At 49.4% G+C, this 24,547-nt stretch overlaps 1 protein-coding gene across 1 annotated transcript in view; it reads left to right on the forward strand.

The window, feature by feature from the left end:
* Positions 1–23,572, forward strand: part of LOC134911016 (solute carrier family 22 member 7-like) — a 55,355-nt gene extending 31,783 nt beyond the window's left edge. The window contains exons 6-10 of the mRNA XM_063919408.1: positions 11,587–11,696; positions 15,517–15,731; positions 15,860–15,944; positions 21,785–22,084; positions 23,158–23,572. Coding sequence (XP_063775478.1) covers positions 11,587–11,696; positions 15,517–15,731; positions 15,860–15,944; positions 21,785–22,084; positions 23,158–23,269 — 822 coding nt within the window. The 3' untranslated portion in view covers positions 23,270–23,572. The remainder of the gene's footprint in view (positions 1–11,586; positions 11,697–15,516; positions 15,732–15,859; positions 15,945–21,784; positions 22,085–23,157) is intronic.
* Positions 23,573–24,547: the final 975 nt, after the last annotated feature.

Below are 24,547 nucleotides of genomic sequence, written 5' to 3' on the forward strand. Positions count from 1 at the left end.
TGAGAGTCCAAAACAGTGGAAATTCTAATTTGACCTACACATACTGTACTTCCCCAATACCCAATTCCTAGCCCTTTACACACTTCACTTACAATAAAAAGAATAACTGTCTGTCACCTCTTTTGTACTGGTGAGGATGCAGATCTAGAATAAAGTCACAGTAGCTTTTGTATTGGTTATTTAGAAAGAGAGACAGTTTTTATGATAATCTGTGGTCCAAAACAGTTCCCTGATCCAATGAGAAACTGCCCATCTATTACATTGTCCAGAAACAGATACACTATAAACGGGTGTGGTATGGAGGATCGACAATAACTAGGTCGACAGTGTCTAGGTCAACCACTGTTGGTCGACAGTAACTAGGTCGACAGGTCAAAAGGTTGACATGAGTTTTTTATGGGTTTTTTTGGTGTCGTTACCCTATAAACTGATTATTTCTCCATCACACACAGTTGTGCTCTGTAAAATTCCCAGATGTATTGCTGTAATGGGAGATGTCACTGCACCATAGAAATTCCATAATTATTCTGCTTTTTACACATTTAACTGTAGGGAATACGCTTTAGAAGGGTGGCACTGAATAGTTCCCATCATCACATGCATCCTATTGATGGTTTGTTACCATTCTTTGGGAAGCAATCAATTGATTGAACAAGCAATGGATCCTAAAGCCCAGTATTAGTACACATATGCCTGATTTAGAGGTGGAATGTAGTAAAACATTGGGTGTGCAGTGCACCCTGATGGTTAGCACTGGGGGGCATAGTGAAATTGCATGGAGTTCCATTGCAATTTCGATGGGCGATCTTTGGTGGTGACTGGGGAAGGTGGATGGCAAATGGTGGTGAGCAGGTCGGTTTCAGATACTGTCTCTAAAGACAGTTTCTGACAATTGTGGCCATAAAACCAGACATTCTGCACCTGCCACAGGCAGTTGCAATGGCCCTCATTCCGAGTTGTTCGCTCGTTCTTTTTCATCGCATCGCAGTGAAAATCCGCTTAGTACGCATGCGCAAAGTTCGCACTGCGACTGCGCCAAGTAACTTTACTATGAAGAAAGTATTTTTACTCACGGCTTTTTCTTCGCTCCGGCGATCGTAATGTGATTGACAGGAAATGGGTGTTACTGGGCGGAAACACGGCGTTTCAGGGGCGTGTGGCTGAAAACGCTACCGTTTCCGGAAAAAACGCAGGAGTGGCCGGAGAAACGGTGGGAGTGCCTGGGCGAACGCTGGGTGTGTTTGTGACGTCAACCAGGAACGACAAGCACTGAACTGATCGCACAGGCAGAGTAAGTCTGGAGCTACTCAGAAACTGCTAAGTAGTTAGTAATCGCAATATTGCGAATACATCGGTCGCAATTTTAAGAAGCTAAGATTCACTCCCAGTAGGCGGCGGCTTAGCGTGTGTAACTCTGCTAAATTCGCCTTGCGACCGATCAACTCGGAATGAGGGCCAATGTCCGAAGATGCGGCCGATAGATCCACCGATAGTGTATCTTTGCACGCACCTTGGCAGATCACGCCTCAGCCGGTGGGAATCTAGATAGGATGCCCATCAGCCGCGGCATTACCATACAGTTGTGATAAAAGTTATAGCCGCTACACTACTGGGTACATCTCTGAAGCAGGCCCATTGTGGTTAGCTGTGACATATAAACAATGCTCTCTGTATTGTATGGCAGCCACGAGGTTGGTCTCTGTATTGTATGTCAGTAATTGGGATGCTCTCTAAATTGCATGGTTGTTACTAATAGGTCTCGCCCCCTTTGGCGAACTTCTTTAGTGAGGGGAAGTGGGGCGTCGTAGCATGCGCTTGCACCGGACGCTTTGGCTCCACACCTCTGGTCACACCAAGTCTCCAGTCCAGTCTGTGGTTGTAGGGAGTTGGCCTGTCCAAGCCCAGTTCTCTGAGGCTTACAAATATTCCACAGTAGAAGCATCCTATGTGCCATAACAGTCTCCAACTTTGGGGTATATTCAATTGAAGTCGGACCCATTCTGACATTCATTCGTCGGAATGGATCCGACAAGGGCTATTCAATGCCATCTCCATTTGACTTTAAAAAAAGTAGAATTGAGATGCGGGAGCTGAGACGGGGGGAGAGCCACGGGCAGACGGGGGAGAGCAGCGCTACAGCCTCGGCTATAGCAGCGTAGCCGAAGGATGTGTCACAGCCGCTGCTCACGGTAGTGTCCACCCGGCTCCAGCAGATCTCGCTTGCTGGAGCCGGGTGGACGCTGCTGTGAACGGCGGCTGTGACACATCCTCCAGCTACGCTGCTGTAGCGCTGCTCTCACCTGTCTGCTCGCTGGTCTCCCCCCTCTCCTCCTCTCGGCTCCCTCATCTCAATCCGACTGTTTTTAAAGTCGGATTTAGATGGTTTAAAAGGGGGCCAAAACCTATCGGTTTTGGTCCCGTTTTCGACAGAAGCGTGTGGATCGGCAGCTATTCCACCGATCGACGTGCTTTTCGACAAGTCGAATTCCTCGACTTGTCGAATAATTTGGGATTATATTGAATAGGTTGACCTAAAAAAGTCGAAAACTGCAGTCTTTTTGACAGACGGCAGCTTTCGACTTCAACTGAATATACCCCTTAAAGTCCTTAATCCTTAACTTCTCAAGGACAAATTGTTAGAGATATATAGATTTTTTTAATCAAAAGTTGATTTTAAACATCATTGCTTGAAAATAGTTTTTCATATTGATTAACCAATTTAGTAATAAATAATAGGATTTTGGTTACCTACCGGTAAATCCTTTTCTCGTAGTCTGTAGATCAGGCTTTTTCAACCAGTGTGCCGTGGCACACTAGTGTGCCGCGACCAGTTGCAAGATGTGCCGCGGAGCCAGAGCAGCTTCCTGTACCCTCAGAGTGAACTGTTGGGCCAGGCTCTTCTTAGAAGATCAGTCGTGCTCTGTCCGTGACCTATGCCTTGAAAACGGTGTGATATCATAGGTCACGGCCGCCGCGTCTCACCACCCAGCCAGCCCACCTGCCTGCATACACATCTTCCAGTTCCCGCCTGCATACACAGCTTTCCTTGCCAACCCACATCCACACCTACCCGACCGCCCGCTGCTCAGTATTAGCAGAACTCCACTATGAACAACCCTCGCCAATGAGGGACAGGGAGGAGGACAGCTGATAATAATATTTGTTATTTTATTTCTCCTGTGGGGAACAATAGGATTTCAATAGGATTTATGTGGGGAGAATAAGAATTTATGGATTTATGGGGGGAACAATGTGAATAATTCATGTGGGGAGCAATAGGATTTATGTGGGGAGCAATGTGATTGTTTTTTCTGTGTAGGCCAGGCATGTCCAAAGTGCGGCCCTCCAGCTGTTGTGAAACTACATATCCCAGAATGCCCTGACACAGCCAATGTATGTGTTTTTTTTTTTTTTTTACGGTGAGGGCCAATGTGTGCATTTTGTTTTTTACTGTGGGGAACTGATGATGTGCCTTGGCAATTTTTAAATATTGTTCGGTGTGCCGCGAGTAAAAAAAGGTTGAAAATCACTGCTGTAGATGATGCTGTGGTCCACATTAGTACCATGGGGTATAGACAGGTCCACCAGGAGCCATTGGCACTTTAAGAGTTTGAGAGTGTGGGCTGGCTTCTCCCTCTATGCCCCTCCCACCAGACTCAGTCTAGAAACTGTTCCCGAGGAGACGGACATCTTCGAGAGAAGGATTATACACAGATAGTGGCGAGATTCATACCAGCTCACACATACAAGGCACGTCAAGCTAACCTAGCTTGAACATTCAGCAACCGCTGAAACATTACTTACCAAGTAACAATGCAGTACTCAACTAAAACGAAGTTGTACCGAACCAAATAACATTTGCAGGAAAAGGAAGCGCTGGGCGGGCACCCAGCATCCTCTACGGACTACGAGAAAAGGATTTACCGTTAGGTAACCAAAATCCTATTTTCTCTTACGTCCTAGAGGATGCTGGGGTCCACATTAGTACCATGGGGATGTACCAAAGCTCCCAGAATGGGAGGGAGAGCGCGGAGGCTCCTGCAGAACCAATTGACTGAACTTCTGATCATCAGGCCAAAGTATCGAACTTGTAAAACTTTGCAAACGTGTTCGACCCAGACCAAGTTGCAGCTCGGCAAAGTTGCACTGCCAAGACACCCCGAGCAGCCGCCCAGGAAGACCCCACGTTACGAATAGAGTGGGCCTTAACAGATTTTGGACACGGCAGTCCTGCCACAGAATAAGCGTGCTGGATAGTGAACCGAATCCAGCAAGAAATAGTTTGCTTAGAAGCAGGACACCCAATTTTTTAGGGATCATATAGGACAAACAGAGAGTCTGACTTTCTGTGACGAGAAGTTCTCTTCACATATATCTTCAGAGCCCTTACAACATCCAAGGACTTTGATGTAATTGAGGAGTCAGTAGCCACTGGCACAACAATATGTTGGTTGATATGAAATGCCGACACAACCTTCGGAAGAAACTGCTGACGTGTCCGGAGCTCAGCTCTATCTTCGTGGTAGATCAAGTAAGGGCTTTTACAGGATAAAGCCCCAAATTCGGACACGCGTCTAGTAGAAGCTAAGGTCAACAATGTGACCGCCTTCCATGTAAGACATTTGACCTAAACCTCCTGTAGAGGTTCAAACCAATCTGACTGGAGGAACTGCAACACCACGTTAAGGTCCCAAGGTGCCGTAGGCGGTACAAAGGGAGGTTGGATGTGCAGAACTCCCTTCAGAAAAGTCTGAACCTCAGGGAGGGCAACCAGTTGTTTCTGAAAGAAAATGGATAGGGCCGAAATCTGGACCTTCACAGATCCCAATCTTAGGCCCATATCCACACCCGCTTGCAGGAAGAGGAGAAAACGTCCGAGTTGAAACTCCGCCGTAGGAAACTTCTTGGATTCACACCAAGAGACATATTTCTTCCAAATACGATGGTAATATTTAGACGTTACCCCTTTCCTAGCCTGGATGAGGGTAGGAATGACCTTCTTCAGAATGCCCTTCTGAGCAAGTATCAGACGTTCAACTTCCATGCCGTCAAACGTAGCCGCGGTAAGTCTTGATAGGTGAACGGCCCCTGCTGCAGCAGGTCCTCCCGAAGAGGAAGAGGCCTCGGTTCTTCTCGCAGTAGATTCAGAAGGACCGCGTACCAAGCCCTTCTTGGCCAGTCTGGGGCAATGAGGATCGCTTGAACCCTTGTTCTCCTTATGAGCTTTAGGATTCTCGGGATGAGTGGGAGTGGTGGAAATACGTACACTGACTGGAGCACCCACAGAGACACCAGGGCGTCCACTGCCACTGCCTGTGGGTCCCTCGACCTGGAACAATAATGCAGAAGCTTCTTGTTGAGACGAGAGGCCATCATGTCTATTTGGGGTAATCCCCAAAGGTCTGTTATTTCCTTGGACACCTCCGGATGGAGACCCCACTTCCCTGGATGCAGATCGTGTCTGCTGAGGAAGTCTGCTGCCCAGTTGTCTACTCCCGGAAAGAAGATGGCTGACAGCGCCAACGCGTGTTTTTCTGTTCAGAGGAGTATTCTTGTGACCTCTAACATTGCCGCTCTGCTCTTTGTTCCGCCTTGTCGGTTTATGTAAGCCACTGTTGTTACGATGTCCGACTGCACTTGAATGGCCTGATTTCTTAGAAGAGGGGCCGCCTGAAGAAGACCATTGTAGACGGCTCTTAGTTCCAGGATGTTGATGGGCAGGCCAGATTCCAGGCTTGACCACCTGTCCTTAGAAGGTTACTCCTTGAGTGACTGCTTCCCAGCCCCGAAGGCTCGCATCCGTGGTTAGAAGGACCCATTCCTGAATCCCGAACCTGCGGCCCTCCAGAAGGTGAGGTAATTGCAACCACCAGAGGAGCAAAATCCTGGCCCTCGGCGACAGACTAATTATCTGGTGCATGTGGAGATGAGATCCCGACCACTTGTCCAGGAGATCCAGTTGGAAGGTCCGAGCGTGGAACCTCCCGTACTGGAGAGCCTCGTAAGAGGCCACTATCCTTCCCAATAGGCGAATGCATTAATGAACCGACACCCGGGCTGGCTTCAGGACATCCCGGACCATAGTTTGTATCACCAACACCTTTTCCTGCGGAAGAAACACATTCTGCCCTTCTGTGTCCAGGATCATTCCCAGAAAGGACAACCTCTGGGTTGGTTCCAAATGTGACTTTGGAAGGTCCAGAATCCAACCATGACTCTTGAGGAGGCGTGTTGTGAGAACAATGGACTGCAGCAGCTTCTCCTTGGATGATGCCTTTATCAGCAGATCGTCCAGATATGGAATGATGTTCACTCCTTGTTTGCGGAGGAGAACCATCATTTCTGCCATTACCTTGGTAAACACCCTCGGTGCTGTGGAGAGGCCAAATGGCATGGCCTGGAAATGACAGTCCAGCAATGCGAAACGGAGATAAGCCTGATGCAGCAGCCATATCGGAATGTGGAGGTACGCATCCTTGATAACCAGGGATACCAGCAATTCCCCCTCTTCCAGACCTGATATCAACGCCCTCAGGGACTCCACCTTGAACTTGAACTCCTTTAGAAAGGGGTTCAGTGATTTTAGGTTCAGAATGGGCCTGACCGAACCATCCGGTTTCGGTACCATGAAAAGGTTCGAATAGTAACCTGTGGTTTGGAAATGAGGAGGAACTGGTACAATGACCTGTGCATCCACCAACTTCTGGACAGCTTCCTGTAGTACAGTTCTGTCTGCCAGTAGAACTGGCAAGCCTGATTGAAAAAATCGGTGAGGAGGGAGATTTTGAAATTCCAACCTGTATCCCTGGTACACAATATCTATCACCCAGGGATCCAGGCCAGACGATACCCAAACGTGACTGAATTGTCTGAGTCTCACTCCGACCGGCCCCACCTCCAGGCCGCGTGGTGCACCGTCATGTGGAGGACTTTGGCGTACCTGAAGCAGACTTTTGGTCCTGGGAACCTGCAGCGGCAGGTTTCTTGGGCTTAACTCAACCTCCCCTAAAAAAGGTATTGTTAGGCCGAAAGGACTGCGTTGCAGATGAAGAGAAGGATTTCTTCGGAGCAGGTGCTGCTGAGGGAAGAAACGGAGACTTACCCACTGTAGCCTGGGGATAGCCACGCGTCTAGAGCTTCCCCAAAGAGAGCCTGACCTGTATAGGTTAGGGACTCCACACTCTTTCTGGATTCCGCGTCGGCCGACCACAGTCCCCGACGAGCTGAAACAGACATGGAAGAGATTCCCGCAGCCATGGAACCCAGGTCTTTCATGGATTCTACCATAAAACCTGCTGAGTCATGTATGTTGTGTAAATATAATGCAGCAACATCTCTATCCATCGTATCCAAATCCTCAAGTAAGGTAGCTGACCACTTTACTATTGCTTTTGCAATCCATGCAGTAGCAATAGTGGGACGTAATATGGCCCCTGAAGCAGTGTATATTGATTTTAGTGTGTTAGCAATTTTTCTATCAGCCAGCTGCTTTAAGGCGGTAGATCCTGGAACAGGCAAAACCACCTTCTTTGAGAGTCTGGACACAGATGCATCAACAATCGGTGGGTTTTCCCAATTTTTCCTATCATCCTCAGGGAAAGGAAACACCACCTGGACCCTTTTAGGGACCTGGATTTTTTTCTCAGGGTTTTCCCATGCTTTCTCAAATATAGCATTCAATTCCTTTGACGCAGGGAAAATTAGCGAGGCTTTTTTATTTTCAGTGAAAATGCCTCCTCAACCTGCTCAGGTGTGGTATCATTAACATTCAACACATCCCTGATAGCCTCTATCAACAATTGCACCCCCTTTGCAAGAGATGCGGACCCCTGCAACACATCCCCATCACCGTCTGTGGTGTCAGAGTCGGTATCCGTGTCGTCTTGTGTGACATGCACAAGTGTGCGCTTATGGGGGTATATAGCGGAGCGTCCTGAGGTACCAGAAACCGGCCATACTGCCATAGAGCTCTGTAATACTTGCAACCGTGTCAGAAATCTGATAAATCCAAGATTTGTTAGAGGAAAACCACTCAGGCTCCCTTGCTGGTATATGTGCTAAACCAGTGCTATCCTGATTACATGGAAAGGGATCATCCTGGGAGGACAAATCCTCTGCAGCATATGACACAGTGTCCCTGGACATAGCTAAAGGAGACCACCAAACACTCTACACACACACAGGTGGGGGCAGACAGAGTTTCCCCCCCAAGAATGGCAAGAGAGACACAGAGATTGGATCCAACCCACATACAGCGCTTTTACCCAAGGTAGACCCCTTGTCAGCGCTGACTGTGCACCTTAATAGGACACACAGTTGTATTACAGCCCCCCCCCTTCTACAACCCCTTGGTACTGTTTACAGATAGCTGGAGTTGCTGTGGAGGGACCTGTTTCTCCTTCTCAGCGCTGTGCAGGCAGTAAAATGGCGCTGAAATGCTGCTGGGTCCGCTCTATGGAGAAGCTCCACCCCCTTAATGGCACTGTCTTCCCGCTCTTCATGGATTATACTGGCCTGAGAAATTAGTGCTGGCTGAGATCCGGGGACCCCGACAGGCTTCTGGACCAGTGTAGGGAGTCTGCGCTGGTTCAGGGCACCCCTCACAGCACCGCACCATGTACTGCTGAGCCGTCCCTGGAGCGCAGTTAATATTGCACTCCTATCCTGTGCCGCCATCTTCACACCGATCCCCCGCTTGGTAGGGGGGTCGGTGACTCACTCGTCACCGATTCTTCAGCTCTGCAAGCGGGTGGCGGCATGCTGCTGGGGCGAGCGGTCCCTTGTGGCGGAGAACGATCCGACCCCTCTGGAGCTCAGTGTCCAGTCAACGGAGACAGTGGCTCAGACCCCGCAGGGCGGACACTGCTCCCCCTCCAGTCCCTCGCTGCAGGGAGGCTGTTGCCAGCAGCCTCCCTGTAAAATAATAAACTCTGAAAAATTACTTTTCTAGGAAAACTCAGGAGAGCTCCCCTAGCTGTGACCTGCTCCTCTGGGCACATTTTCTAAAGCGAGTCTGGTGGGAGGGGCATAGAGGGAGGAGCCAGCCCACACTCTCAAACCCTTAAAGTGCCAATGGCTCCTGGTGGACCAGTCTATACCCCATGGTATTAAGAAAAATAGTTTAAAAGTAAGAAAAGTAATACAATGTAAGTAAACATACACATACAGTATGTGCCACTATCAGGGCCGGATTAAGGGCCACATGGACTTGGAGCTGAAAATATTCAAGTACCTATTGTGAGAAAAGGGGAAGGTGTGATCAGTGCTGTGTGGGTGTGGCGAGAGCCATGTGGGTGTGTACATCCCCTACACTATCGGCTCCAATGTCTCAATAAAGATTTAAAAATGTAAAAAAAATAGCATTATTTTGTCAGAAAAATAGGAATGCAATCTTAATTGTAATGATTTACCGCTGATCATGTGGCCAACTGGTGGACAGTGATCATCATGCTGCCATGGTGGGCCTGTTTTTATGTGGGGGCCTGGAGCTGTAGCTCCACCCACCCAATTGTTAATCTGGACCTTGGCACTATCCCTGAAGAGGTTAAGCAGTCCTCTATTGCAGCTATGAAAGATAACGACATACTTGCCTACCTGCCCCTCTCCATGAGGGAGAAAATGCTCTGTTCCTGGACTTTCATGGTAAGGTATGATTGCCATCACCTGTGGTGAGCTAGTTAATTGATAAGAAAGGTGTTTCACCACAGGTGATGGCAATCATACCTTACCAGGAAAGTCCAGGAACAGAGCATTTTCTCCCTCATTGAGAGGGTCAGGTAGGCAAGTATGGATAAGGAACCTCTCCAAATGTCCTTTCAGTGAAGTAATAAAGAAAAGAATCCTTCGGCATAGGGGCCATTAAGTTAAAAATGGTGTGTACACATTTTACTGTTTCCAGTAATTAATAAAATCATACCTCCCAACTTGACCCATTCCAGGCGGGACAAATTGCTCTGTTCCTAGACTTCTCTCTAAATGTGTGATGGCCATCACCTGGGTTGAACTAGTTATTTGATAAGAATGGTGTTTCAGTACAGGTTCCGGCAATCATAAATTAAGAGGGAAGTCCAGAAACAGGGCATGTTGTCCCTCCTGGGATGGGTCATGGTGGGAGGGACACAATGCTCTGCCACTGGACCTTTCTCTTAATGTATGATTGCTGGCACCTGTTTTGAACAGGTTAATGGATAAGAAAGGTGTTTCAGCACAGGTGATAGCAATCATACATTCAGAGGGAAATCCAGGAACAGAGCATTCGGTCCCTCCTGGAGAGGTTCATGTTGGGAGGTATACCTATATGTGTGTTTCTTATAATGATTACCAGATGAGCCATAGAAGACATAGAATAATACATTGTGTAGAGTGTACAATCACTCAGTAATGAATAATTCCCATTTTTCCTCTGACACCCCAAAATCTCCTTACAAATGTACTTCAGTCTGTGAACCATTATCTTCCCACGGCAGACACATCCTTGTTACCATACTATGCGTTTCATAAATCTCTTCTTCTTCAGAAAAGTGGTGGCTGTTACTTCTTAATGGATATTTACAGCACTCGTCTGAACCTTATTGGGTGAGCCAGTGATAACGATAGTTCAAATGTCAGGTGAAAGACAAAGCATTTCAAATATTTTTAAAAGGTCAGTATGTATTAGTAATACATGTTGTCCTGGAACATGTGATTATTGGGGGTCATTCCGACCCGTTCGCAAGCAGAGCCAACCGCAAAGAAGATTGACAGGAAGGAGGCGTGCCAGGGCGGATCCGGACCGTCTGGAACCGTTTACGGGGAGTAGTGAGTATAACGCAGGCGTGTCCAGAAGAATGGAGGGCGGATGTCTGACGTCATAGCCGGCTTCTGCATCGCGGGGATTGTCGCACAGGGTAAGTATGTCCAGGCCTAGTCATCTTTTGCTTGAATTTTTTTTAGTTTAGCAGGGCTGCACAAGTGATCGCAGCCCTGCTAAGCTAACATACATTCCCCCATAGGCGTGTACTAGTTGATCGCAGCAGCAGCAAAAAGTTGCTGGCTGCGATCAACTCGGAATGCCCCCATAATACGTTTCTGCACTGTGGGATGTAAGGGGATAGAGGTGCATTTCTTCCTGTGCACTCCCAGGAGGCAATGTGTGTTCCAGGTTTACAAAAACCACTACAGTACACCAGGAGAGTCCATGGATGCGGGACTAGAGATAAATCAGTCTAACAGCGCCAGACCCCCACAGCGGAATATCAGCAGACTCCCTGGAGAATTTAACATTTTAAATCCAATTTGCATGCAGGGAACAAGCGGATTCCTTTTGTAGGTAGAAAAGAGATACCGAGCAGATTTAATTTATACTGAAATGTAAAATTAAGCTACAGCCGCACACACCGGCCCAACTCAATGGGCCAAATGTAATTGCAGGATTCAGAAACTGGTGAGGGAGCAGTCAAAGTTTTTTTTGCCTTGCTAAGCACTGGTACTTTACATGTGACTGCATTTTCAGAAACCTGCACCCTATAACCCACTGCACTGTAAATCTGCCCCACCTGCAGTGCATTTATTGAACTTGATGTTTCTTGTACTGTCTCCACCACACAGAACATTCGGAGACTGGCAGAACCTGGACCATCGACAGCTAATTCCTCGTACATAGACCTGTTTCGTACTCCACGCCTGCGGAGGATTTCCTTCTGTGTGGGGCTGGTGTGGTGAGGACACCCTGATTCAGGGATACTACGGATATCACAAATCCCTTATTGTACACCATAGATAAAACTGGGGGAGGGGTATCACACATATGCCCCTGTAACCCAAAATACAGCATGAAACCATTACACCACCATTTACATCACTGCAAATGGGCTGTGCGCATATTCCTTATAGCTGGGCAGTGAGAAGAATGTGTAAGTAATGGTTGCTGGACATGCCAGCTGTAGGGTTTCTAAAGCTTATACTGTGTGGGTATGTATAGAATATAAATATAATGTCATAAACAATGAACATTCTGCATTTAGTCCAAGAATATTATACACTTATTGCATTACCCATAGACTACATCACACCCTTACACACGGGGAATATTATACACCCGCTGTGATGCACTGAGAATGTATCACACATTTGTGTCACCCTGAGAATATTGTGTCACCCTGTAGATATTGAACCACATTTACTGTATGTCGCCCCTGTATGATGTACAGTATCACACCTTTGTGTCATCCTAAGTACATTGTACCCCAGTTGTGTCACACTGAGGATACGCCTCATCTTTGTGTTACCCTGATGATTTTGCTACCTGATTATGTCACCCTGAGGCTATTGTATCTCAACGGGATGTAGTCACATTCCCGACGGGATGTGTCACCCTGAGCATAGGACCTGTCTTTCTGTCACTCTTAGGATATTGTATCACCATTATGTCATACCTTTGTGTCACCTTGAGGATACTATTCCATATGTGTCAACAAGAGAACATAATACAACTTTGTGTCTCTTGATATTGTATTCTGATGATGTCACCTGGAAGATATTGTATCCCCATTATTTCACTCTGGTGATACGCTACACTATTTTGTCACCCAAAGGATATATACTATTTTGTCACCCTGAGTATATTGCCCCCCTCCCCCTTGAGTCTTACCCTGATGATATTGTGTCCCCCTGAGTGATACCCTGAGGATATGGGGGTAAATTTACTAAGATTCGTATTTTCCCGTTTCAGGTCAAAGTTCAATCACGAATGACATCGAAAGTGTAAAACTGCAACTTTTTGAATTGATTACGACTAATTTACTAAGCTGTCGTATTCGGGTTTTTCTTTTGTTCCGATGTCGATGTCATTCGTGGTTTTTTTTCTATTTTTACGGCAGTGATTAGCAAAACACTGCCGACTTTTTTTACAATCAATCTCGGCCGGATCTGTGTGATCCGTGCTGGGGTTTATTTTTTTTATTTTTTTTAATTAAACACTGTAAAATAATAAAAAAAAATGCGTGGGGTCCCCCCTCCTAAGCATAACCAGCCTCGGGCTCTTTGAGCCGATCCTGGTTGCAAAAATATGGGGAAAAAAATGACAGGGGTTCCCCCATATTTAAGCAACCAGCATCGGGCTCTGCGCCTGGTCCTGGTCCCAAAAATACGGGGGACAAAAAGAGTAGGGGTCCCCCGTATTTTTAAAACCAGCACCGGGCTCCACTAGCTGGACAGATAATGCCACAGCCGGGGGTCACTTTTATATAGTGCCCTGCGGCCGTGGCATCAAAAATCCAACTAGTCACCCCTGGCCGGGGTACCCTGGGGGAGTGGGGACCCCTTCAATCAAGGGGTCCCCCCCCCCCCAGCCACCCAAGGGCCAGGGGTGAAGCCCGAGGCTGTCCCCCCCCCATCCAATGGGCTGCGGATGGGGGGGCTGATAGCCTTTGTTGTAAAAGAAAAGATATTGTTTTTAGTAGCAGTACTACAAGTCCCAGCAAGCCTCCCCCGCATGCTGGTACTTGGAGAACCACAAGTACCAGCATGCGGCGGAAAAACGGGCCCGCTGGTACCTGTAGTACTACTACTAAAAAAATACCCAAAAAAAGACAAGACACACACACCGTGAAAGTATAATTTTATTACATACATACACACATACATACATACTTACCTTAAGTTCCCACGCAGGTCGGTCCTCTTCTCCAGTAGAATCCAAGGGGTACCTGTTGAAGAAATTATACTCACGAGATCCAGGGGTCCAGGCTCCTCGGGAAATCCAGGGGTAATCCACGTACTTGAAAAAAAAAAAAAAAACCGGTGTCCCGACCACGAACTGAAAGGGGACCCATGTTTGCACATGGGTCACCTTTCCACGAATGCCAGAAACCCACTTTGACTTCTGTCTAAGTGGGTTTCTTCAGCCAATCAGGGAGCGCCACGTTGTAGCACTCTCCTGATCAGCTGTGTGGTCCTGTCCTCACTGACAGGCAGCACACGGCAGTGTTACAATGTAGCGCCTATGCGCTACATTGTAACCAATGATGGGAACTTTCTGCTCAGCGGTGACGTCACTTTAGGTCAAAGTGGGTTTCTGGCATTCGTGGAAAGGTGACCCATGTGCAAACATGGGTCCCCTTTCAGTTCGTGGTCGGGACACCGTTTTTTGTTTTTTTTCAAGTACGTGGATTACCCCTGGATTTCCCGAGGAGCCTGGACCCCTGGATCTCGTGAGTATAATTTCTTCAACAGGTACCCCTTGGATTCTACTGGAGAAGAGGACCGACCTGCGTGGGAACTTAAGGTAAGTATGTATGTATGTGTGTATGTATGTAATAAAATTATACTTTCACGGTGTGTGTGTCTTGTCTTTTTTGGGGTATTTTTTTAGTAGTAGTACTACAGGTACCAGCGGGCCCGTTTTTCCGCCGCATGCTGGTACTTGTGGTTCTCCAAGTACCAGCATGCGGGGGAGGCTTGCTGGGACTTGTAGTACTGCTACTAAAAACAATATCTTTTCTTTTACAACAAAGGCTATCAGCCCCCCCATCCGCAGCCCATTGGATGGGGGGGGACAGCCTCGGGCTTCACCCCTGGCCCTTGGGTGGCTGGGGGGGGGGTCCCCTTGATTGAAGGGGTCCCCACTCCCCCAGGGTACCCCGGCCAGGAGTGACTAGTTGGATTTTTGATGCCACGGCCGCAGGGCACTATATAAAAGTGACCCCCGGCTGTGGCATTATCTGTCCAGCTAGTGGAGCCCGGTGCTGGTTTTAAAAATACGAAGGACCCCTACTCTTTTTGTCCCCCATATTTTTGGGACCAGGACCAGGCGCAGAGCCCGATGCTGGTTGCTTAAATATGGGGGAACCCCTGTCATTTTTTTCCCCATATTTCTGCAACCAGGATCGGCTCAAAGAGCCCGAGGCTGGTTATGCTTAGGAGGGGGGACCCCACGCAATTTTTTTTGAAAAAATAAGCACTTTCCCACCCCTTCCCACTGATATACATGCACGGATCTCATGGATCCGTGCATGCCTATCCAATCACGAATAAAAAAAAAAGGTCTGTTTTTTTTTAGCACTTTTTTACGAGTTGTAATTTTTCACGGCAGTGTTTGTTTGTTTTTTGCTTTGCACTTCTTAGTAAATGACCGAGATTCATACTTAAACAGCCGCGTTTTGACCGATGGTGTATTCATTCGTAATTTTTTACTTGGACTTGCAAAAAATTACGAATGCCCTCATCTCTGCCGTGATTAGTGTTTAGTAAATTACCGAGATGACACTTTGATGAAAAAACGGCATCTCGGTCAAAATCGGGAGCTTAGTAAATTTCCCCCATTGTACCCTGAATCAATTACCCTGAGGATAGAACCCATCTTTATGTCACCCTGAGGATAGGAATCCCCACTGCATCACCTTTAGGTTATTGCAATTCCATTATACTACCGATAGATTCCATCTTTGTGTCACCTGAAGGATATTATAATTGTGTCACCCTGACGATATTGTACAACTTAGGTATCATCCTGAGGATAGATCCTATCTTGTTCCCCAGGTTTGGAGTGGCTTTTTCCTATTACGGGATAAGCCTGAATATTACAGGCTTTGGACTGAACATTTTCCTCACCCATTTCCTGTATGCGCTGGTGGAGTTTCCTGGTAAAATGGGCACCTACTTCCTAATGAACCATTTGGGCCGTCGCAGAACACAGGTCCTCACTCTGCTGGTGACTGGAGTGTGTATCGGACTCAATGTAGTAATCCCAGCATGTGAGTATGAGGCCCAGAATGGTCATCAATATCATGTACAGCCTAAATGCTGTGTGTGTATAGATACACATACAGACGCAGACACGACCGGGCCTCATTTACAGCTGGACGTGCGTCTTTTCTTTAAGGCATACATTTTCATACTTTGCATATAGAAAATGTATCTTGCGTCCCTTTACTTCTGGGGAAGCGGAACAAGACGGCTAGGCTCGAGTAAGACATGTTCAGTAAAGGGATGGTCACGTAACTGTGACACAGGGGTCTATTTACTAAGCCTTGTATGGAGATAAAGTGGACGGAGATTAAGTATCAGCCAAGCAGCTCCTGTCATTTTTCAAACACAGCCTGTGACATGTCAGTTAGCAGCTGATTGGCTGGTACTTTATCTCCGCCCACTTTATCTCTTTCCAAGGCTTAGTAAACAGACCCCACAATTACTCATGGATGCATTCCTCTATACATCCTTAAAGAGACATGTCTCTTGCGTGTGCTGAAAACGTGTCATGATGGCAGCAGGACTTCTCTCACCACTTCTGATTGGCTGTTGTGTCATGACCTCTCCAGGCACTACTAATTTTTGCAATAGTGTTACCGTTATATTATAGTTGTCAGCTGTCTATCTACATTGCTTAACTAATGTTCCCATTTGGATTGCGACAGGAAAGATCATTCTAATTTAATTTAAGAGAAAAATATCAGGTTTGCATTTAAATGAATTTCATTTGTATTTTCTATAAAATGCGACCTTTGAACTTGTGAATAACTGTTTAGACACTGTCTTGTGTACAGTATATGACATTTCATTACATTATTATACTGTGCACGTTATTATATTGTGTATATACAGGGGTGTCAGAACGTTTTTAGGTTGGGCGGGCAAGATATAATCTCATTTTGGTGCCCCTAAATTGCTGAATCGCTAAAGGGCAGATCCGCCTGAAATACATTGAGAAGGCCAGATCCACACTAAGGGGGTCATTCAGATCTGATCGCTGCTGTACGTTTTCACACAGCGGGAAATCGGGTATTAACTGCGCATTGGACAGCAACAAAGGGCATCTCTGGTCAGGGAGGGGATGATGCGGAAAATCCATTGGCACAGGTGTTCGCAAGGTGATTGACAGAAAGAGGCCGTTTGTGGGTGGTAACTGATCGTTTACTGGGAGTGTCCGGAAAATCGCAGTTGTCCCCAAGCGGTTTTAGGGAGGGTGTCTGACGTTAGCTCCGGCCCCAATCAGCCTGATGTGATCGCACTGTATGAGTAAGTCCTGGGCTGCGCAGAGACTGCACACAGTGGATTTTAGCAGCAAATATACACTCCCCTTTGAGGTGGCGATTATTTGAACACAGAACAGCAAAATTAGTACTTCAGCTCTTCCATGTCACTCTAGTTTCCCACCATGTGCCCCATGTAGCGGGGAGAGTAGGTCAAGCACTAGCAGTGCTGGCGTCAAGGTGACTTTTAGTAGTGGCCATGGGAGTTACAGGAAGGGTGAGGGCAGGGATGCTGAGGGGGAGTTACAGGTAGGGTGAGGGCATGGATGCTGAGGGGGAGTTACAGGTAGGGTGAGGGCAGGGATGCTGAGGGGGAGTTACAGGTAGGGTGAGGGCAGGGATGCTGAGGGGGAGTTACAGGTAGGGTGAGGGCAGGGATGCTGAGAGGGAGTTACAGGGTGGGTGAGGGCAGGGATGTTGAGGGGGAGTTACAGGTAGGGTGAGGGCAGGGATACTGAGGGGGAGTTACAGGGAGGGTGAGGGCAGGGATGCTGAGGGGGTGTTACAGGTAGGGTGAGGGCAGGGATGCTGAGGGGGAGTTACAGATAGGGTGAGGGCAGGGATGCTGAGAGGGAGTTACAGGGTGGGTGAGGGCAGGGATGCTGAGGGGGAGTTACAGGTAGGGTGAGGGCAGGGATGCTGAGGGGGAGTTACAGGGAGGGTGAGGGCAGGGATGCTGAGGGGGAGTTACAGGTAGGGTGAGGGCAGGGATGCTGAGGGGGAGTTACAGGGAGGGTGAGGGCAGGGATGCCGAGAGGGAGTTACAGGGAGGGTGAGGGCAGGGATGCTGAGGGGGAGTTACAGGGAGGGTGAGGGCAGGGATGCTGAGGAGTTACAGGTAGGGTGAGGGCAGGGATGCTGAGGAGGAGTTACAAGGAGGGTGAGGGCAGGGATGCTGAGGGGGAGTTACAGGTAGGGTGAGGGCAGGGATGCTGAGGAGGAGTTACAGGTAGGGTGAGGGCAGGGATGCTGAGGAGGAGTTACAGGTAGGGTGAGGGCAGGGATGCTGAGGGGGAGTTACAGGTAGGGTGAGGGCAGGGATGCTGAGGGGGAGTTACAGGTAGGGTGAGGGCAGGGATGCTGAGGGGGAGTTACAGAGTGGGTGAGGGCAGGGATGCGGAGTTACAGGTAGGGTGAGGGCAGGGATGCTGAGGGGGAGTTACAGGTAGGGTGAGGGCAGGGATGCTGAGGAGGAGTTACAGGGAGGGTGAGGGCAGGGATGCTGAGGGGGAGTTACAGGTAGGGTGAGGGCAGGGATGCTGAGGGCGGAGTTACAGGGAGGGTGAGGGCAGGGATGCCGAGAGGGAGTTACAGGGAGGGTGAGGGCAGGGATGCGGAGGGGGAGTTACAGGTAGGGTGAGGGCAGGGATGCTGAGAGGGAGTTACAGGGAGGGTGAGGGCAGGGATGCTGAGGGGGAGTTACAGGGAGCGGGAGGGCAGGGATGCTGAGGGGGGAGTTACAGGTAGGGTGAGGGCAGGGATGCTGACAGGGAGTTACAGGGAGGGTGAGGGCAGGGATGCTGAGGGGGAGTTACAGGTAGGGTGAGGGCAGGGATGCTGAGGGGGAGTTACAGGTAGGGTGAGGGCAGGGATGCTGAGGGGGAGTTACAGGTAGGGTGAGGGCAGGGATGCTGAGGGGGAGTTACAGGTAGGGTGAGGGCAGGGATGCTGAGGGGGAGTTACAGAGTGGGTGAGGGCAGGGATGCGGAGGGGGAGTTACAGGTAGGGTGAGGGCAGGGATGCTGAGGGGGAGTTACAGGTAGGGTGAGGGCAGGGATGCTGAGGGGGAGTTACAGGGAGGGTGAGGGCAGGGATGCTGAGGGGGAGTTACAGGTAGGGTGAGGGCAGGGATGCTGAGGGCGGAGTTACAGGGAGGGTGAGGGCAGGGATGCCGAGAGGGAGTTACAGGGAGGGTGAGGGCAGGGATGCTGAGAGGGAGTTACAGGGTGGGTGAGGGCAGGGATGCGGAGGGGGAGTTACAGGTAGGGTGAGGGCAGGGATGCTGAGGGGGAGTTACAGGGAGGGTGAGGGCAGGGGTGCTGAGGGGGAGTTACAGGGAGGGTGAGGGCAGGGATGCCGAGAGGGAGTTACAGGGAGGGTGAGGGCAGGGATGCCGAGGGGGAGTTACAGGGAGGGTGAGGGCAGGGATGCCGAGAGGGAGTTACAGGGAGGGTGAGGGCAGGGATGCTGAGGAGGAGTTACAGGTAGGGTGAGGGCAGGGATGCTGAGGGGGGAGTTACAGGTATGGTGAGGGCAGGGATGCTGAGGAGGAGTTACAAGGAGGGTGAGGGCAGGGATGCTGAGGAGGAGTTACAGGTAGGGTGAGGGCAGGGATGCTGAGGGGGAGTTACAGGTAGGGTGAGGGCAGGGATGCTGAGGGGGGAGTTACAGGTAGGGTGAGGGCAGGGATGCTGACAGGGAGTTACAGGGAGGGTGAGGGCAGGGATGCTGAGGGGGAGTTACAGGTAGGGTGAGGGCAGGGATGCTGAGGGGGAGTTACAGGTAGGGTGAGGGCAGGGATGCTGATGGGGAGTTACAGGGAGCGGGAGGGCAGGGATGCTGACAGGGAGTTACAGGGAGGGTGAGGGCAGGGATGCTGAGGGGGAGTTACAGGTAGGGTGAGGGCAGGGATGCTGAGGGAAGAGTTACAGGGAGGCTGAGGGCAGGGATGCTGACAGGGAGTTAGAAGGAGTGTGAGGAGCACTGAGGGTGGAGTTAGAGGGAGGATGAGGACGGGGACACTGAGGGGGGAGTTACAGGGAGGGTGAGAGTAGGAATGCTGAGGGGGGAGTTACAGGGAGGGTGAGGGCAGGGGCGCCGAGGGTGGACTTACAAGGAGAGTGAGGGAAGGGGCATATAAAAATAGCTTTATTAGAGGAGAGCGCCCCCCCCCCCCCCCCCAACTGTCAATTTCCATATATTTGGAGTGTAAGTAATGCCTCCTCACTTCTTTAGGAAAAGGCAGCAGCCTGTTACACGTGGGTTTCTGTCTGTGTGCTACAGCAATCCCTTTGATTTAGAGCAGCCCACTGGGGAGGCGGAGCTCGGGACTCAGAGACCTGGGTGGGTGGGCGGCACATCTCTTCATGCCGCCGGCGCCGCTGCTGAGCTCCCTGTGGTAAGTGAGACAGGCTCTGACAGCAGCGAAAGCAACAGGCAGGACAGTGCGGCTCCCTCAGTAAGGAGGCAGAGAGGGGGGAGCTGCTTTTCATGCTGCCGGAGCAGCTGCTGCCTGTCTCAGTGACAAGCGCTTGCAGCCGGCAGCAACAGCAGCACTTCTCAGCAAGGAGGTGTGACAGGGAGACAGAAAGTGTCAGGGAAATAGTGGGTGACAGAAAAACATTGGGTGACATAAAAATAGTGGGTGACATGGTGAGGGAGACGGAAGTACTAGGCGATGGAGATAGTGGCAGGGAGAGAAAGTGACAGGGAGATAGAGGGTGACATGGCGAGAGTGACAGGTGGATAGCGGGTGACATGGTGAGGGTGACAGGGGGATAGTGGGTGACATGGTGAGGGTGATGAGTGGATAGCGGGTGACATGGTGAGGGTGACGGGGGGATAGTGGGTGACATGGTGAGGGTGACAGGGGGATAGCGAGTGACATGGTGAGGGTGACAGGTGGATAGCGGGTGACATGGTGAGGGTGACGGGGGGATAGCGGGTGACGGGTGGATAGTAGGTGACATGGTGAGGGTGACGGATGGATAGTGTGTGACATGGTGAGGGTGACAGGGGGATAGTGGGTGACATGGTGAAGGTGACAGGTGGATAGCGGGTGACATGGTGAGGGTGACAGGGGGATAGCGGGTGACATGGTAAGGGTGACAGGTGGATAGTAGGTGACATGGTGAGGGTGACGGGGGGGATAGTGGGTGACATGGTGAGGGTGACAGGGGGATAGCGGGTGACATGGTGAGGGTAACAGGGGGAGGGTGACAGGTGGATAGCGGGTGACAGGGGGGTAGTGACATGGGGAGGGTGACAGGTGGATAGCGGGTGACATGGTGAGGGTGACAGGGGGGTAGCGGGTGACATGGTGAGGGTGACGGTGGGATAGCAGGTTACAGGGTGAGGGTGAAGGGGGGATAGCGGGTGACATGGTGAGGGTGACGGGGGATAGCGGGTGACAGGGGGATAGCGGGTGACATGGTGAGGGTGACAGGGGGATAGGGGGTGACATGGTGAGGGTGACAGGGGTATAGTGGATGTTAGGGCACAGTCAACCTCCTAACCCCCCCCCCCTGCACGATGACAGGAGCAGAGGATGCCTCCCAGCAGCATAGACAGCCTCCTCCCTCCTTTATCCCCCCATCACAGGGGATGATTCCAGTGTCACAGGCAGCTTCCTCCCCCTCCCCCGCTGTCACAGAGGATGATGCCTCCAGCCGCCTCTTCCCTCTCTCCTCCACGCTGTCCCCGGGGATGCCTCCAGCGCACGCCGCACAGTCCACAGCCAGCAGCACAGTCCCGCTCACCGCCGCCTGCGAGATCCTCCTCCCTCATGCTGATGGCTGGATAGCTCGCACCTCACACAGAGCAGAGCTCAAGGAGGCGGAGCTTCTCTGGCTGCAGTCATGCTGCTGCCGCTGCTGCTGTGTGACACTAGCAGCGCAGCGGCAGCAATAACAATTTAAAAAAAATGACTAAAAATGACGGGGGAGGGGCCGCCTGCACGGAGCGGAGGATGTAATGTGCGGTCTTTCACGTGACCGCACATCGCTCCTCCTGTATCGTGATCGGCGCCTCTCTATGTTTGGGGGGGGGGGGGGGGGCAGAGTCCATCACGTCACCAGTGTGAACTGCTTGTTTTTAGATGTACTCTGTGTATCCTGTGACCTATTGTTGCATCATAATGTTCTCTCTCACAGACAGAAAAGTGCTGGCTACACCTCCTTTGTGGGGCGAATTGCAGTCACCATTGTCCCATTGGTCATGCTACTGGATAACTTCTGGTACCTACTGCCCCAGGTGATATTTTGCAGCATGGCAGTGGTCTGTAGTTTGATAGCTTATCTTCTCCCAGAGACCAAGAATGTGTGCCTACCTGAGACCATCAATGACACAGAACACGGCAGGTAAGCTATAGCAGCATATTATGGAGATAATGGGATACCATGTATGCTAACCCTTCTTGTACCCACATATTCTGCAAGTTTTTAGGGGCACTGGATAGATCAATCAGTGAATTGTTCTTACACTGGGGCCATAGAACATCAGAGAAGTACACTGAGCCCCAGTGATGCTTCTATATAAAGTCTTTGGTGGTTCATCAAATGTACTGGAAAGGCCATCTGGTCCAATATCAGTAGCAACTAAGAACTGGAGGCTGGATATTATATATTAAGTGCAGACAGACCTCTGTTCCCAATGCTTGACACTATCAGTAAAATCCTCTGTAGTCATAGCCGATATTGAGTCTCTTTCATATCTACAAAATCAGTAGAGCAACTCTAGACAATAACATTCAGTACAGACAGCACAGATCAACAGTTGCTGATTATAGTGACCGTCAGAGTAACAGGTAAACCCGGCAGTATGGGTTATAGGGATCTGGGAACATACAATGCTGGGAGAGTAACAGGCAGATCTGGGAGAGTAGAAGGCGCTATATGTCGGACTCCAGCTAATGCTTGTAAAGTAATAGGCAAACCTGGAAGTAGGAGTTATAGAGGCCTGAAACCAGGTGATGCTTAAAGTTATAAAGATCTGCAACAATGTGTTGATAAGCGAAGGGGAAGTTATAAAGATCAAATGGAGCTAGGGGAAGAAAGAATTACAAGGATTTAAGACTAGGTCATGCTGGAGGAATGAGGAGCTCTAGAGATGAACATAGTGATGCTGGGAAAGAGAGAGGTTATAGAGATCGAAGACAATGAAATGCTGAACAGGCAGACCTTGGTGGAAGAGGATTTAGAGAGAGCTTAGGCTAGATTATGCCAGGAGGAGGAGCCATACAGATCTAAGACCAGGTGGTTCTGGTAGGAGGAGTTATAGAGATCTGAGACCAGATCTTGTTGGCAGAAGGAAGAGCTGCTGCGAACTGAGATCAGGTGACCACGGGAATCCGAGGTCATAGAGACGTGAGACCATTCAAGTGGTGTAATATGATCTAGAAATTTATGTTTTGCTCTCTCTCCTCCAATAACAGTGGCCCTCTCCATGGTAAGAATGAAGGGGTTCCAAACTTCCTGATCTGGCAGCACGGACAGAAGATTGACCTGCAACCATCTCCTCTCCGGCAACTAGTTTATTGCCCGTAAAGGACATACATCAAAGCATAGACTTTCTAATTTTAGAAAAAAATTACATCAGTTTACCAAACACCGATAATTTTCCGGCGACTATTTCAAGTGTAGCAGAACTAAGATTGACTTATTGCACTAATAGAAAATATCTAAAACAAATGGATACTGAATACAAAACTTTATACCACAAATCTGTTCTGTGTCCATATGGCAGCTAACTTTATAAGATGACTTGTTTGTGATCAGGTGTAAGACATGGAAGAAATAAATAAATGGTGCCACTAATCGTGCAGAAACATTAAAAAAAAAACCCTGAGACTAATGAATTCTGTGTAATCAATGAACAATTAATGGATTGTACACAAACTCACATTAAGCAGCAGCTGCTTATTATATTGAAAGTACAACATATTATTGGCAATTAACATATATGGGGCAAATGTACTAAACTTTGGAGTGTGATAAAGTGGAGAGATAAAGCACAAACCAATCAGATCCTAGCTCATGTTTCAAACACAGCCTGTAATATAAGTTAGGAGCTGATTGGCTGGTACTTTATCTCCCTCCACTTTATGACACTCCAAGGCTTAGTACATATACCCACATACTTATAAGTACCAATTTAGTAGTTGATATCAACGCCTTAAATAATACAGTTAGGGGTCTATTTACTAAGCCTTGGATGGAGATAAAGTGTCAGACAATCAGCTCCTGTCATTTTTCAAACCCAGCCTGTGACATGGTAGTTAGGAGCTGATTGGCTGGTGCTTTATTTCCATCTAAGGCATAGTAAATGGACCCCTCTGTAACATAATGAATTCTGCTTACCCAGGAGCTGTTCTAGGCGTGGGCAAGCCGGGAAGGTGTCCGGGGCGCTGCGGCCACAGTCACCCCGCAGGCGCCCAGCTGCAGCAGGCACCGTGGGTGCCGGCTGCAGCAGTTACTTTCCCCTCACGGGGGGCCGGAGCTCACTCTTGAGCTCCGGCTCAGGCAGTGTGCGGCGCTAAGGGAGAGACGACATGACGTCTCTCCCATAGATCCGAGGAGCGGACGCCAGACGGAGGTAAGCAGGAGCGGGGCTGGTGACTATTGTGGGTTTTTTTTTGTGTGTGTAAGCGGCACTACTAGGGGGCATCTCTACTGGGGACATCTCTATTGGCATAACTACAAGGGGTATAACTACACGGGGGCATTACTACTGGGGACACTACTAATGAGGGCATTGCATAGGGGCTCTTAAGTGTAATGTCTATAAGGGGCTGTCACAGTGTGTATAAGGGGCTACCTGGTGCA

Source organism: Pseudophryne corroboree, chromosome 4, assembly GCF_028390025.1.
Source record: "Pseudophryne corroboree isolate aPseCor3 chromosome 4, aPseCor3.hap2, whole genome shotgun sequence".
Taxonomy (NCBI): Eukaryota; Metazoa; Chordata; class Amphibia; order Anura; family Myobatrachidae; genus Pseudophryne; species Pseudophryne corroboree.